Source organism: Corylus avellana, chromosome ca1 (assembly GCF_901000735.1).
Source record: "Corylus avellana chromosome ca1, CavTom2PMs-1.0".
Classification (NCBI taxonomy): Eukaryota; Viridiplantae; Streptophyta; class Magnoliopsida; order Fagales; family Betulaceae; genus Corylus; species Corylus avellana.
Window position 1 is genome coordinate 4,055,653 of NC_081541.1, and position 15,604 is coordinate 4,071,256.

Consider the following 15,604-nt stretch of genomic DNA (forward strand, 5'->3'; position numbering starts at 1 on the left):
GTTTATAAGATCAACACTTAATCATATGATCCAATGACAATTCAAATATTTATAGCAATTGGGCCCAAGAAGATATTAAAAATACAAGAAAAAAAAATGAGGGTAAAAAAAAGCCCAAAAAAATAAAAAAAAGCCCAATTTTAAAAAAGCGGTTAGCGGGCGGTTATCTATTTCACTAACCGCTAACCGGCCACTAACCGCTAGGCGGTTAGCGGTTGCGGTTAGTGAAATTTACTAACCGCTAGGGCGGTTACGGTTAGCGGTTATTGCCACTAACCGCTAACCGTAACCGCCTTTGCACCCCTAGCTGTGATTTCAACCCACTCAAAAGCAGGAAAAGATGGCCACCAATGGGAATTTATGACCTCGTTTGCTAATTTTTTTTAGCACTGCTTTCTTGCATACAAACAACTCAACATATCAAACACTCATTATTATTTTTACAATTATGTCGCATCACAACCAAAAAAAGAAGCAAAAAATACCTTCTAAAAACATCAGCAAACAAGCCCTATGTAGCTTTTCTTATTCCTGTTCGAGTTCATTAGCACCTGCACGGAATGAACCCTTCATTATCGCAAATTGCGTCCATCTTTTCTCCCTTGAATGGAAGAAGATCAAACCATTCCATGGCTGCCAATATTGGCACCTGCCGCCTATTTAACACGGATTCCATCCTCATTTGTATCATACTCGAGCCTGCTTTCATCGAATTTCCTGAAAGACTGTATACAGTCTTTGAAGAACTATAATTGTAAAAACTTAGTAATGAGCCCTAGGATACCATCCATTATGAAGTTCCATGTGTATTTTAAGGTTTGGAAATTTGGACCCTAACAATATACCGGAGGTTAGGGCTGGGCAAAAACCCGCCCAACCCGCAGACTAGTCCCGCCCTGCCCCGCCTAGTGCGGGTTTAGTGTTTATTTTCGCGGGTTCGGGTTAGGAATATCCAACCCGTGCAGTGCGGGGCGGGTTTCGGGTTTACTAATATTTCCTATGCGGGTACCCACCCCGACCCACTCCTACCCGCACTTAAGGTTCTAAAACACAAAAAGAAACCCCTAGACTTATGAGACCCATTCGATTTCGGCCTTTCAAGTTTCACCCAGCACTCAAGTTCTCAAAATCTCAACACAGCCGCATCGCACGGTGCCATGGTCAGCACCTCTCGGCTCTCGATCTCTCATCTCACTCAGTCACTCTCAGCTCTCGATCTCTCATCTCCCTCCGTCACTCTCACCTCTCGATCTCTCATCTCACTCGCGACTCTCATCTCTCTCATTATCGCCTCTCACCGTCAGCTCTCACTGTTAGGCTTCTTTCTCGGGGGAGGTAGTCCGGCACCGACGAGGTCGAAGTTCAAAGGGTACTTGATGGAGAATACAGATGTGGTAGTGGCCAGGCAGGAGGAAAAGAAGAAAATGAAGGAGAAACCGTTTCTCTTCGATCTGAATCGGCCTGCGAGCTTTTCTGAGTCGCCGGAGACAAGGTTCCCGGTGAGTTCTTTCCTTGATCTTGTATTTTTGTTCATGTTTTGGCATTTTTTTTAATTTTTTAAGTTCCTCTTTTAGCATCGCAATAAACCCAACCCGACCCGACACGCAAAACCCGCACCGCAAATACCCGACCCGTGCGAATCTTGGTCATTGGGCTTGGGTGGAGGGTTGGAAAATCCCAAACCCGCAAGGTGCGGGGTGGGTGGGAAAAAACCCGATACCCGCCCCGTGCCCAGCCCTACCGGAGGTTATTATGATTTTTCCAAGCCACCGAATCACCAAGCGCCATAGACAAAAGAATGCACAAACTTAACAACATTTAAGCTCTGGAAATAAACGATACCCGAGAAAAACATGCTTTGCTGTCCCAATTGAAAATTATTTGGTTTTCCAACAATTCAAAGATTTGCATTATAAAGACGAACACCAAAAAAAAAAAAAAACAGGATTAACAGCCCATTACCGCGCAGTTGTACACAAAAGCACCAGCACGCTCCCTGACAGAAAGCACATTCCAGTCTTGGTTTCCATCCTTTGGATCCCAAGCGTGCAGCACAATAACTTCACCTTCAGGTCCCCTGTGCCCTCCAATCACTAATAAACTGTTCCCGCAAGCCTTAAATGCCAGTCCCCAACCATTAGATGAGTCCGCCCGAACCGGCAACCTCTTCACGATGGCCCATGAGTTATTGATCTTGTCATATTTCTTGACTTCATTTGTTGCTTGGTCAGCAGAATAAAGCTGATTATTTACAACAGCAACAAGAGGAGGAGAACACATAGCTGGCTCTCTACCCGCATCAGAAACAGGATACATGTTCTCTACCCTCCTCCATGTCCCCGTCTCCATGTCATACTCTTCACCACAAGTCAAACGAGCTGTATGGCTCGACATGCCGCCAATGACATAAAATTTCCCATCCAGAAAGAAGCCTGAGCACAGTTTACGCGCCACATTCATATCTGGCAAAGTTTGCCAGGCACCCAGTTCAGAATTGTAAAGCTCTGCAGATTTTAGAACCCGGCCATTCTTGTCACTTCCCCCAGCTACAATAGCAACTTCACCAAGGCTGCTTGAACCAAACAAACAACGGGGCAAATTCATTAGAGGGCACCTTGCCCAATCACGAGTAAGCAAGCTATACATCCAAATTGCAAATCCTGACAACTCACGGCCAAATACAAGTAGCTCGGTCCCTACAGCAAGAGACTCCTTGTCTGCATAAGTAAAACATTCATCACAAGGCATCCTGGGCAATCTCATCCATCGCTGTCCAAAAGGATCAAATGCTTCCCAAGGCATCAGTATACAGGCTAGATAAACCCAGTGTTCAATCACACGAAGCCGCCGCCTCAATTTGTACAAGTATCCACTGCCAATTAGGGACTTGAATTTTTTATTCAAACAAGCTAGATTAGGGTAGTCTGATCTACTGCTCCAGGCCAACACATCTAATGCCGCATCATCAGTGAGGCCCGGTAGGAAGCTGTCGTCTGGTGCTTGACCATTCTGATTCGCTCCAGAGCTTGCCATAATTATTGGTTTCTTTTTCTTTAGCATAGGAGTATGCATCTCCTTTCCATTCCGCTGGGACATCCCAAAGTCTTCATCATAGGATTTGGGAAGCTGTGGCATAACACAACCCTGCACATTATTTGTGACTGGTAATTCACAGCCAGCTCCTTCCATTTTTCTTGTTGAGTCCTCAAGAGAATATCTGAACACCATTTAAACAACTTGTGGTCCAGGACACTATTTGAGGGAGTGAACAAATGTCAAAAGGTGAATAATAAAGTCACGTACCAAAATTTGCTAGTAGTAAAAATCTCAAGCATTAGACAGTTGAAGATGATTATACCATCAAAGCACATGCTTCCATTTTCATCCCTTTCAACAGAAGTCTCGAGTACAATGACATTTATCAAAGCCAAGAAAAAACAAAAACAAAAAAGAAGCAAAGCATAGAACGATCAAAAGAAGTCTTGAGTAAAATGACATTCATTGTACCAAAAGTGAAACAACAAATGTCCGAAGGTGAATAATAAAGTCACATACCAAAAATTTGCCAGTAATAAAAATCTCAAGCATTAGACAGTTGAAGATGATTGTACCACCAAAGCATTTACTTCTATTTTCACCCCTTTCAACAGAAGTCTCGAGTACAATGACATTCATCAAAGCCAAAAAACAAAAAACAAAGCATAGAACAATTAACTTACAACCAATTTTCTACTCGAGAGCTTTAAGACATATAGCCAGACATTAGTAGAAAAACACAGACAGACAGACAGAAGGAGGAGGGGGCCAATAATAACATAGGGAAAGCATATAGATAGAGAAATCACTCAGATTTTGTCATTTGTGCCACGGTCTTGTGCACGCAAATTCTTGAAGGCTGTAGGATTAATGAAAACATTAATCAATAATTATTTTTCTATTCAAATAACATCCTCCACCATTATTGCTTTTCTCTTTCTTCCCATGTACCTTGTAAGCAATCCATCCTGATCACTGTATTGCATCCACATAGATTTGAATACCATAACTACCTACGACGATGAGTGTTATGCGTTAGTGATATATTTTTTCATATGGATTAAGAATGATGAAGTGATTTTGTTGCTCACATAGAATATTATCCGAGTATAGGAATTTTTTTTTTGGATATTGTTGAATGATTAATCTTAAGTAAAGCTGATGCCCATAGGCTGCCATCACCCCCCATAATATGGGTCCTGATTTGGATTTGATGCACATGCCTGCATTCACTCTCATTGATAATGAAACATACTACCAGCATTTGACACAAAGCTAAAACAACTGGGCATTAAAGCTGCCAGCTGCAGAAGTAGATAGGCAGACTTGAGCTATAACTAAAAAAAGGGCATTAATGAGGTATTAAAATAGGAAAAATAAGCAAAAAAGAGTTTAGTCTTTTATGATGCCTGGTATGTACAACATCCTTTCCTAAGTCCATAGGTATCAGGACCATCACAACCCCGTTTTAATCTGTACAGCAGACAAGATCTGCTTGATCTATTAAAACCAGGAAACAGGCACCAGGAAACCTGCCTGTTTTGATGCATACAATGTGACTTGGGTGATTAACAGAGTCAGCCAGCAACTTCCCAGTATGCTTCTGTGACCTGCAATTGCAGAATCTGAATACTGGTAAACCTCAAAACTCAAGACCCAAGCATCATTTGTTGCAAGAGACACTCGGTCAGCACTCTGCTCTCTTTCAGTGTTTAGTGCTGTTCAACTAGGGATAGTCAAGACATCGTTGCCCTCCCAAATTATAATTATGAGGAATAACACTTTGAGTTATAACCAACAATGGGGTGGGGACTGTGGGGTTACATGCCACGTTGCCGATAGATTCCTCAAATTGCCACCCTTGCTGCCCTTTTCATGTCGTTCCTCTTGCTGCTACTTATCAAAAAAAAAAACTAGGGATAGTCAAGGGGAAGGTTAGTGGTTGGGGATTGCATTCCCATCCTCGCCTCATAACCAGGTCATGCAAGGGACTCCCCTGCCCATGAAAGAGATGGGGTCCTGCTAGCCCCACCTCGTCATAGCAAAATTAATATCCATATCTGATAACAAAGACTGAAAAATCATAAGAAAAAAGAAAAACTACCTTACACCATGAAATCATCAAAGAACATTCATAAAATACATAAAACTACATTACAATACGTAAAATCCCAAGATGTCTGCTCCAGGTTCATACCTATGCCAAGAGAACATTATGATGCAACACATTCAATATATCTTTCTATTTATTATCTAAAATAAATTACAATTTTCCCCCACAAATTACCATCCATATGACACCCCCTGAAAGTTAAATTCCATATTTGATGGGTGTATGAAGGTGTTGTATGGGTGTTATGCCCCACGTTGGTTTTTTATTAGGTAACATTAAGCTATATAAATGATTTTAGGGAACTCTAATTGTAACTTCAGCTAGCCCTATTGGAGTTATAACACATATATGACTAACACTTTCCTTAGGTTATGACAAGTGGAATCAAAGCCAATCTAGTAATACAATGTGGCATTGGCAACCACTCTAACAAGGAAATTTGAGTGGGGAAGATTGTGACATTCTAAAAAGTTAAGAGCCATAGTAGTTGGTAAATTGTGAAGGTATTGCATAGTTGCTAAGTCCCGCATTTATTCTTTATTAAGTGAAATTGGACTATACAAGTAACTTTGAGGACTTCCAATTATAACTTCTACTAGTCCTTTTGAGTAATAACATAAATGTGGCCAACGCTTTCTCTAGATTGTGACAATTCGTGTTACTTACCTCATAAACTTTAACTCAACACAATTCAGACCATTTTTGAAGTTTTGGTGTCAATTTGTCCCCTCCATCCAAATCAGCCATTAAGTTGGACGGAAAAGCGTGTGAAATGACCAAATTAGAATTAACAAGCATGCTCATATTAATTGTCATTTTACATTTGTCTTACGTCAAATTCAAGTAATAAAACTGTATTATGCTAATTTAAGTATCAAATGCAGGTTATTAACTCCCATGCTGATCTTGCTATTTATTAATTTTTTTTTGTTACCACTCACCTCTCAAATTATAGGTTCAGATGTATATACTGAGGCTATGCTAATTTTTATAGAGAACAAAACTATAATTGTATATTAAATTTCCAGAACCATACAAATTATACAATATTATTCCTATATGATTTTTATCTCGAAGAATAAATTCCCCATGCTGAGAGATATTCTTCATAAAAACCAGACCCCTCAGAAAGCATATGCAACTCCAGACGGCAGAATCTGAATAATTAAAACCATCAAAAGTATATATCTCCAAAATCATTTTTCCGGGACGGTGGGAATGTTTCATTTTCCATAAACCGACAAATCTTATGTATGGCTACAAACGCCATACAAATCATATTTTGCCATGCAGCCATAGGAAATCTATCATGCAAAATCACTTATCCGTTTAAAACCGCCAAGAAAAAGAAAATTAAATTTCAAAATAAAAACTTTGTTTCCCCTCTTGAAATCCTTTTTTCAGTAAACATTTTCTTGGGGAAAAAAAAAAAAGAGGCATTTAAAATAAACGTTGGGAAACAGTGAAAACTATTTCCCAAATTTACCTCATTTCTCACCATATATATGTTGACAAATATATGCTGAGGCTCTGTTAAAGTTGATAGATATAGAAAGCTATGATTTCTACATTTATCCATAAATGATCATAGAATACATATTTCCTATATTATCTTTCACAAAGAAAACTATTCTCTGAAACTTTATGCCAAATCATAACCCTTCATGCCGACAAAAATTGTTCATAAAAACCAGATCTCCAAAAATGAATGCATCTTAAAAAGATAAAATTCTAAATGATTAAAACATCATAATTATCCAACTAATCATTTCCGGGAAGGTCGTAACCGTTTCGCTCCAGTAGCTGACAATGCAGCCGCAGGAAAATACCATGCAACCTTATTTATCTGTTTTAAACCAAAAAGCTCCCCCCCACCCCCATTTCAACACTGTCGAAATTTCCCCTCCAAAAAAATTTTACCATAAACATTTTCTAGGCAAACAAACATTGACTAAAAAATTTCCTTTTTATTTTGATGAGGTACTTTTTCTGCCAAAGTCATGAATATCCTCCACTTTGACAATATCTTCATAAAATTCATTTCCCCTATAAAGATGCATTTGGCCCTGCGATTTCGCAGGCCAAACACATGTTTTTAAACAAAAACGCGAAAAGTATCCGATTTGGGAGTGCGTTTTAATAAAAATAAAAAAAAATAAAAAAAATAAAAAATAAAATTGGGGGATTGAAAACAAGGAAAAATTCATGTTTTCAAACCGTAGCGAGAGGATGTGTTTTTAAAAACGCATAATTTTAAAGGCCAAACCGTGATCTTAAAGGCTGAACTGTAATTTTATCAAACGCTTAACTACCTTTTTAAAAATCGTGTTTTCATTAACCGCCTTTGAAATTGCTATTTTTAAAAACAGCTAAACCAAACTCACCCTATATTCCATATATAACTTTTCCTGCCAAATACCACAAATATATCTCTACACTGATTAAAAGCCTACTAAAGTATATATCTCTTAAAGTGTCAGAATGTAAATGATTAAAATCCTAATAAATACATATCTCTACGATCATTTTCCAGGAAGAGGGGAACGGATTCACTCCATTAACTGACAAATCTCAAATTGCATAAATACATATCTCATGCAGCATGGGGAAGATCCGGCATGCAACCTCGGTAATACGTTTAAAACTTATTAAAAAAATACCTTTTCCTGGAAAAATATTTTAAGAAACAAGCATAGTCCAGAATAAAAATAGTTGTTTTCCTAATTAGTTTTGGGATAAGGACTTAAAACCAAAATTCTCCACATAATCAATTTTCTGCAAAAGTGGGACCGGATTTGCTCTATAAACCGACAAGCCATTCGTAAAAGGCTCCATGCATCTCAAAATGCATAATACCATGCCATGCAGGCTGGGGAAAATTCAACATCCAATCTCAGAAATGTGTTTAAAACTGAAGAATTTGTCTTCCTCCAGAAAAATTTTGCTGAGAAACAAACATAGACCACAACAAGGTTTTTTTTTTTAAAAAAAAAAAAAAAAAAATAGGGTTGGCAATGAAGATAAAAGTGCTCGCAATATTCTTTTTAGGTATATCTAATATCTCTACAACCATTTTCAAGGGATGAGGGAACCATTTTTGCTACATTGATCGAAAGAGACAGTCCATACATCTAAACACACATTATATCATGCCATGCAGCCAGGGAAAATCAACATGCAATCTCAGTGAAATGTCCAAGACAGAAATAACTAATTTCCCCTTTACTGGAAAAAATTTCCAGAAAACACAAACATAGCGCATCCAAAACATTTATGTTTTTGGGAAAATTTCTAGGGGGTTAAGCAATAAAACTCTAATACATCCATAAGCAAACCAAAAAAAAAAAAACATACAATTGAATTAGTACTCCAAAAACAAATCTAGTAACATCAATATCAACATGCAATTGAATTAACACTCCAAAAACCATATGTCGTAACATCAAAACCAACATTCAATTGAATTAACACTCCAAACACCATATCTAGTAACATCAGAACTAACATGCAATGAATTAACACTCCAAAAACCAAAACCAGTAACATCAAAATCATCATGCAGATACAAATTCCACTAATTCAACACAATTCAAGCCCAAAAAAAAAAAAAACCACAAAATCAGAAAATGGAAAGTCCATAAAATAAGCTGCAATTTAGCAAATTCAGCATCACAGCAAAACCTAACCCAAAAAACGAAGTGAAAAAATCATCACCTTTGCAGAACTCGAGATCTCCTCGCCGATCCACCCGTCGCAGACGAACCTTAAGCTTCCCTACCAAACCCTAACCCCCTCTCTCTGAGCTTAGCTCTCCATTTCGCTCTCTAAACACCTCCCTCGCTCTCTCCCTCTCACTTCCTGAGAATCTCATCCAAATACAAACACTCGCTCGCGCATATATATATATATGGAGGGAGAGAGCGCGAGAGAGAGTGGGGGGGGAAGGGATTTTTATTGAGTTTGTTGGACAGTTTTTGTTTTCATCTCCTTCAATTGAATTGAATTGAATGGGGGAATGGAAATCGAATTTTGGTTCTCTCCTTCTTTTCCTCTCTGGCTTCTCTTTCTTCTTTCTATTTCCTCTCTTTCTAACGTTTGCTACTTTGCTTGCTTTCTTCATTTTCTAATTTCCTCTCTCCCTCTCTATTTCACCGCCTCCTTTCTTATTTTACTTACTACTACTACTACTACTACTGTCGTCTATCTTTTCCTTTTTCTTTTTGTTTTGTTTTTTTTTTCCTCTCTTTCTCATTGCTTTTTTTGACCACACTCTCTGTTGGTCTTGAAACGCTTTTTACCATTTTTAATTCTGCTAGCTCAGCTGCTTCTGATACCAAATTAAGCACGTGCTTCCTGCCTTATTTTAGGTAGGTAATTAATTGTAACTTATAATTAACTAATTTTTGATTTTCTGTTTATTATGAGGGTAAATGCCCAACTACAAATTGAATATACATTACATAGATTTTATTACAAATCTCTTGTAAACTTGAAATTCGTCTAACTACCCCAAACAACTCCAATAATGGTGGAAAAGGGTGAATAGGTAATTTTCAATAATCATAGCCAATAAAAATACTGTAACTCAGTAAAGATACCAAACACAACAATTTTTGCATAACTCTTTAAACCTAGAACTATTATGAGTACAGCCAAAATTTATGAAGCATGCCCGCAATATATAGTAATAAACGTATAATACAAAACAATTGATGATGTAAACATGAATCGACTCAACATACAACTCGTTTGTTTCTTACCATAATAGCTTCAAAACTCTAACTAGTTTTCTATCAAGCTTCTTTTGCAATCCAGAATTCTAATGGCGGAAGGTTTAATTTTGTGTTTGAAAATGAAGACAGCATAAAATAATTGTTACATGGTTATTTTGAATGTACATTAATTATACAAGGTAACAAGCCTTTGAACACCAATTGAAGTCCCAACTTAAACAACAAAACCTAGACTTACAAAGCTGGTCTTGACGCGATTGTCAATATAAATGACATTGCCGTACTTATCACTCAACCATTAAACAATTAAATTTAATTGTCAAATCTTGTTGCTTAATTACTTTACCATTATGACACAGCGTGATACTAACGCCAAGATGGAACTACGATTTCTTATCGACAGGTCAAAGCATGAATGATAAATATATTAAGATAGAGGGACCAAATCATGGATAAGAAATATATTAAGATTAGATATTAAACTAATATATAAAAAATAGAAATTAGTACCTATTCATTCATTGTTAAGAAAATATATATAGATATATACAAATAATTGTTTCCTAATACATGCATTTTAATTTTCAATTGAATCACCTATCAAAATGGAACATGATTTTTTTTTTTTAATCCCATAAATCATTTATGATCGAATATATATATACTAAATTTCATAACAAATATTAATCTTTTGATGTATAACATCAAATAATCAATTAAAAACTCGTATTCTATATTATTACGAGAGAAATTTTAGATGTTCTCTTGCTATTCTCGTAGTCATAGATGTATATTATTTTTTAAAAATCAAGTGAGAGAAATAAAAGCTACTTTATTGTTTTGGTTTTTTAGAAAATAATATCTACGTACGTAGGACTAGGAGAACACCATGAGAGTACTTAACATTCCCGATAAATTCGAAGCCTGGTTTTGACAATATTCATAGCTGAAAATGTTCATTCTACAATGGCAATATAAATTGAAAGAGTAAATACAAGTATAACAAGTCAATAAATTAGTAGATAGTTGATATTATGTTGCTTACAAACCATTAGCACAGTGCAGAAAATATTTGACAATCCATGGAAGTATAAATGTTGACTTACATTATGCTCGTAATGCTGAAATTTTATTTCATATTTGCAATTGGTAGTCTTGCAAATAAATTTTTTTTACTAACGGGCAAATATAATCAATTATAACATAAATTTACACCAAAATTTATATGGGGCCATTTTTTTTGGACTGCTTTTTAAGAGGCTAGGGGCCAAATTATTATTATTTTTTTGGCCCAAAGATCTATATTAGAATATATTTATATAGAATCATTCGGAGTAGAAAAAAATATATATAGAATCATTCAAAACTTGGGGTGAGGCCTTCGCTTATGTCGGTCCCCCAAGTCTGTCTATGTATTCATAGAATTGCCACATGAATGTATAGGAGATTATAATATAAGATGTAGTGCCCATATATTTGTCCAAAAAAAAAAAAAAATGTTGATATATTTTCATACCATGTTGATATATATAAATTTAATTTAGAGACGCATTATATTGTACTAATATTTATTTGATTTATAAATGAATCAATAAAAATTTATTGTTTATTTTGCACAGTACATCTCACCTGAATCTATTAATTTTCAAAATAAAATGTTTAGAAAATGCATTATCGAATACCTTTATGAGCTTTTCTTTTTTTTCTTTTTTTTTTTTTTTTCTTTTTTTCTGTTGAACCCAAGTTGTGTTGTTGCTTGCTAGTAAAAACTGAATTGGTGGGCATCTTTAGGGCACAAACATGTCGCAGTCGATTTCAAGAATCATGTCTACGTACGTGTTTGTGATTGCATTAATGTAACATGCATGTACGTGTTGGATTTTCACTCAGGATGCATGCAAGTTGTGGAAACAGATAATTTCTTCTTCTCATTTTCTGGTCTACGAAAGAGTTTTGACGTTTGCTTGTCTAATTTGTAGCTTTCTTCCTACGCAATAAATAAATAACTCCTGTCTCTTCCTCTTCCTCCTCCTTCTTCTTTTTCTTTATTCTTTTGTTTTATATATATCTCTAATTGTTCCTTCTTCTTGCTGTTAAAAATAAGTAAATTTTAATGTTAATTAACTTATATTGAACCATTACTAAGTCATAGACATTAAACATGCACGGTTGGCAATTTAAAGGATGTTAACAACATGCTAATCACTGATTTAGAAGCATATGGAAGGTGATAAAATGATTAGATTCTCTCTTAAATTTCCACCTCATCCAGATTTACAATGTATATATTTGCATTTAATATGTTATACTAATTTATCAAATTCTTCTAATTCACTCTATTAAACTTACACGTGTTTAAAATGTATGTGATTCTGACATTTATTTTAAAAATTACACGTACCAAGCACATGCTCTATTAAAAACACGTACGTGAGAATTAAACATTAGTGTGAGAATCACATGCATTTTAAACACATGTTAATTTAATATAATATGTTTGAAAACCTCGGCCTTGAAATAGATTTTATTTTACCATGTCAATTTAATTTAATGAATATTCCCCAGTAACTTCCTGTAACTTTTAAGTGATCGAAGGGTTCCTTAAAAGAGACCAATCGATATTGTTGTCACAATAATGAAAGACTGTTAATGACAATTGTACTCATTAAGTGTGAGAAGGAGATTGAGAGCGAGAGAGGATGCATGTTTTCATGCTGGATTTCCTGCATTGTTGTCAGCAAAGAGCATTTGCGTCAGATAATTAATTTCTGTTTAAAATTATATTTACCGGGGCATGAATAATGAATTGTTACTAATATAATGGCTTCTAGGGACCCTAATTAAAATTAATATTATTATGATATTTATTTTAAAATTATGTTAAATTATCACTTATCTTAAAAAATTAAGCTGATAATTTAAGAGAGTGCAAGGACAAGTGGATTGGGTTATTGAGTCACTAACAAGAGTTTACTGACTAATTTTGTGTTTATAGAAGTTTAAGTAATCAAAGGGCAATCCTTAATTGACTGCAAACAAATAGACAAGACAACTGACAATGATGAAATTGGTTGGTAATCTTCCTTGTAAGGCATTGATCAAATTTCTAATCGTGTTGCTTACCGGTTGATGACTAATTATACCACGACAAATTTTCCTTCGATTCGAATTGGAAAAAAGATTCGTTAGGCTGACATTTATTCCTAGAATATGCGAGAATAAAAATGCATGTGAAAATCATATGATCTAAAACCCACTAAGAAAATAAAAAGACTTTATCCATTATACCATGCATGATATTCAAAGTAAACACTTATGGTATATTTGTTAAAGCTTTTTTTTTTTTTTGAAAAGGTGTTATGATGTAAAATAAATATGAAAAAAGTTTTTATATTTTGAAAAATGTTTTGTATATATTGTGGGTTGTTTGTCAATGTTTTTGACTTAAGAACATAAAATAAAATCATTTCCAAACACAGCCTTAATCATTCATAGTTTTCAAAATTTTGTTCCAATCAGTAGTCACTATCTTTGCCCAGATGGTGTTTTTCCTTGGCATATATGCTATATCCTCATTGGCTAATTAATTTCGTTACGCAACATCCTAGATCAGTGGGTGCCCAGTCAACTTGTCATTCTCCCTCAATAAAGTTGAAAACGGAGAATTTCTATAGCCTCAACGTTTCTTATTTTATTTTATTCTTTTCCTTAAAAAAAAGAAACGTTTCCTATTTTTAAGAGATCATAATACTTTAACATCCAATTATCACCAATTTTGTAATTATGCTTCCAAATTGTTAAAAGTGACATTGATGCCATATATACAACTATGGTGTGTCAAATTAGACACGTATACATTTTTTTGTACAAAATAAATTTGAAGTTATTAATAAATAAAATTAAAAAATATATAAAAATAACTATTTGAATATATATATATATTAAGGGGGCTAATATGAAAAAGGTCTCCCTTCTTCTTCTTTTTTTGTGTGTTTTTAGTTTTATTTTTTATTTAGTATTTAATAATTTAAATTTTATCCAAATGATTATTTTTAAATAAATTTAATGGTATTTTGGGGAGAAAACTATAAAAGTGTCTAATTTGACATGCGATAGTAGTATGAGAGGCCATAATGTCCTTTTTTTAAAGTTTGTAGGTAATAGGTATACATACCAAATGGGTGATAATTGATGGGTAAAGTGTATTTTTTTCATTTTTAATTAACTTCTCTTTGAAATTACTTTATTATCTTTCAATCTTTTGGTCTAATTTCTTATACAAATTTCATGTATAATTCACAATTGAAGGCCGATTTATAAAAAAATGGTAACCAAAAGTTTATTTACACGTGATTAAGATTGCCCGATGATCGTAACTATTTCGATTAAAAAAAAGAAAAAAAAAAAAGAGAAAAACTAAAGGAAAACAATTCAAAAGTTGCAAATCAACTTCTTTGAGGCACTTTTACAAGTATCTTCCATTTTTATTTTACTTCTCTGATATCCAAACAGAGCCATGTCCTATAGACGGCTGGGGTTGAAAAGGAAAATGATATCATAGGCTATATAGCTTTCACCAATCCTTAGGGTATCTCATTCCCTTCTTTCTTGCAATAATAGGCATAGATGCCTACTTTATTACTATTAGAAGGGAGAACCAACTCTGAAGGATAGCTTGTATCCATCAATTAGATTACACTTATATTAATTGAGGACAAAACATATCATTAGTTGACATCTATTTCTAATTGCAATCCAAAACCATTCCTCCCATTTGAAGGACTTCGTAACTATTTTTTATAATTTTAAATTTTTGCAAATAACTGATAATTTAACATGATATCAAAATTATTTTGTTGTGATATTGATCGGGTGTCCAAAAATTATCACCATATAGTTTATATTTTTATCAATTTTTTGGGTGCTTTTAGGTATTGTCTTTGTACAAAAAAAAATACATACGCACGTGTTCTATAAGCCCCGGTTCACACACACGTGGCCCTAAAAGATCTGTCTCGATCTGCTAATTAAGTATTGTACCCAAAAAATAAAAAAATGTTGAACTCATACGTATAAACAAATTGGAAAAGAATTGCAGTACTTGTTAAACTTGCCACAAAATGAAAAGAGGAGGAAGAATATTGAAAGAAGAGGGGAAAAAAGAAAAAAAAAAAAAGAAGAAAAAAAAAGAAGAAGAAAGCTTTTATAAATCTGATTTCATTTATATATACATCAATCAAATTGAACTTAGTTTATCAAACCCCTCATATTATAATTTGGAGCAATTCTAAGTGGCCTACTTGTATCTTGTTTGTGTCATACTAAGAAGGATGTGGCTATTAAAACCACCATTTGATTAAAATTCAATAATGATCAATCAAAAATTCAATAGTGATTTTAATAGTTACATCATTCTTCGTAGTACACAAGTAGACAATCTAAAATTACTCAGCTATTGGATACCTTTTATTCAACTTTTCACGTTCTAAAAGCATCAACTTCGTGAATCGTCTGCCACAAGCTTATCTTGAAAAGCATGTAAAATGTGCTGAACATGTGACCTTTCCCAGTTTGGCTCATGGAGTACACGTTATTTTGAATATAAAAGTTCGTTTCTCAAAATCCATTTACATTAAAAAATTGCCTCTACTTTAGCATTTTATTTTTTTTGGAAGTTTTCAACATCGATCCATGAGTGCAATAATAGAAATAAGTGCCAAGT

General features: G+C 34.6%; 1 protein-coding gene across 1 annotated transcript; it reads right to left on the reverse strand.

The window, feature by feature from the left end:
* Positions 1-1,845: 1,845 nt before the first annotated feature.
* LOC132187824 (F-box/kelch-repeat protein At5g60570-like) lies at positions 1,846-9,282 on the reverse strand. The gene is made up of 2 exons (XM_059602264.1): positions 8,864-9,282; positions 1,846-3,252 (listed from the first exon to the last, which is right to left on the reverse strand). The coding sequence occupies exon 2, from the start codon at positions 3,226-3,228 to the stop codon at positions 1,948-1,950; it is 1,281 nt and encodes a 426-aa protein (XP_059458247.1). The 5' UTR covers positions 3,229-3,252; positions 8,864-9,282; the 3' UTR covers positions 1,846-1,947.
* Between the last annotated feature and the right edge of the window lie 6,322 nt (positions 9,283-15,604).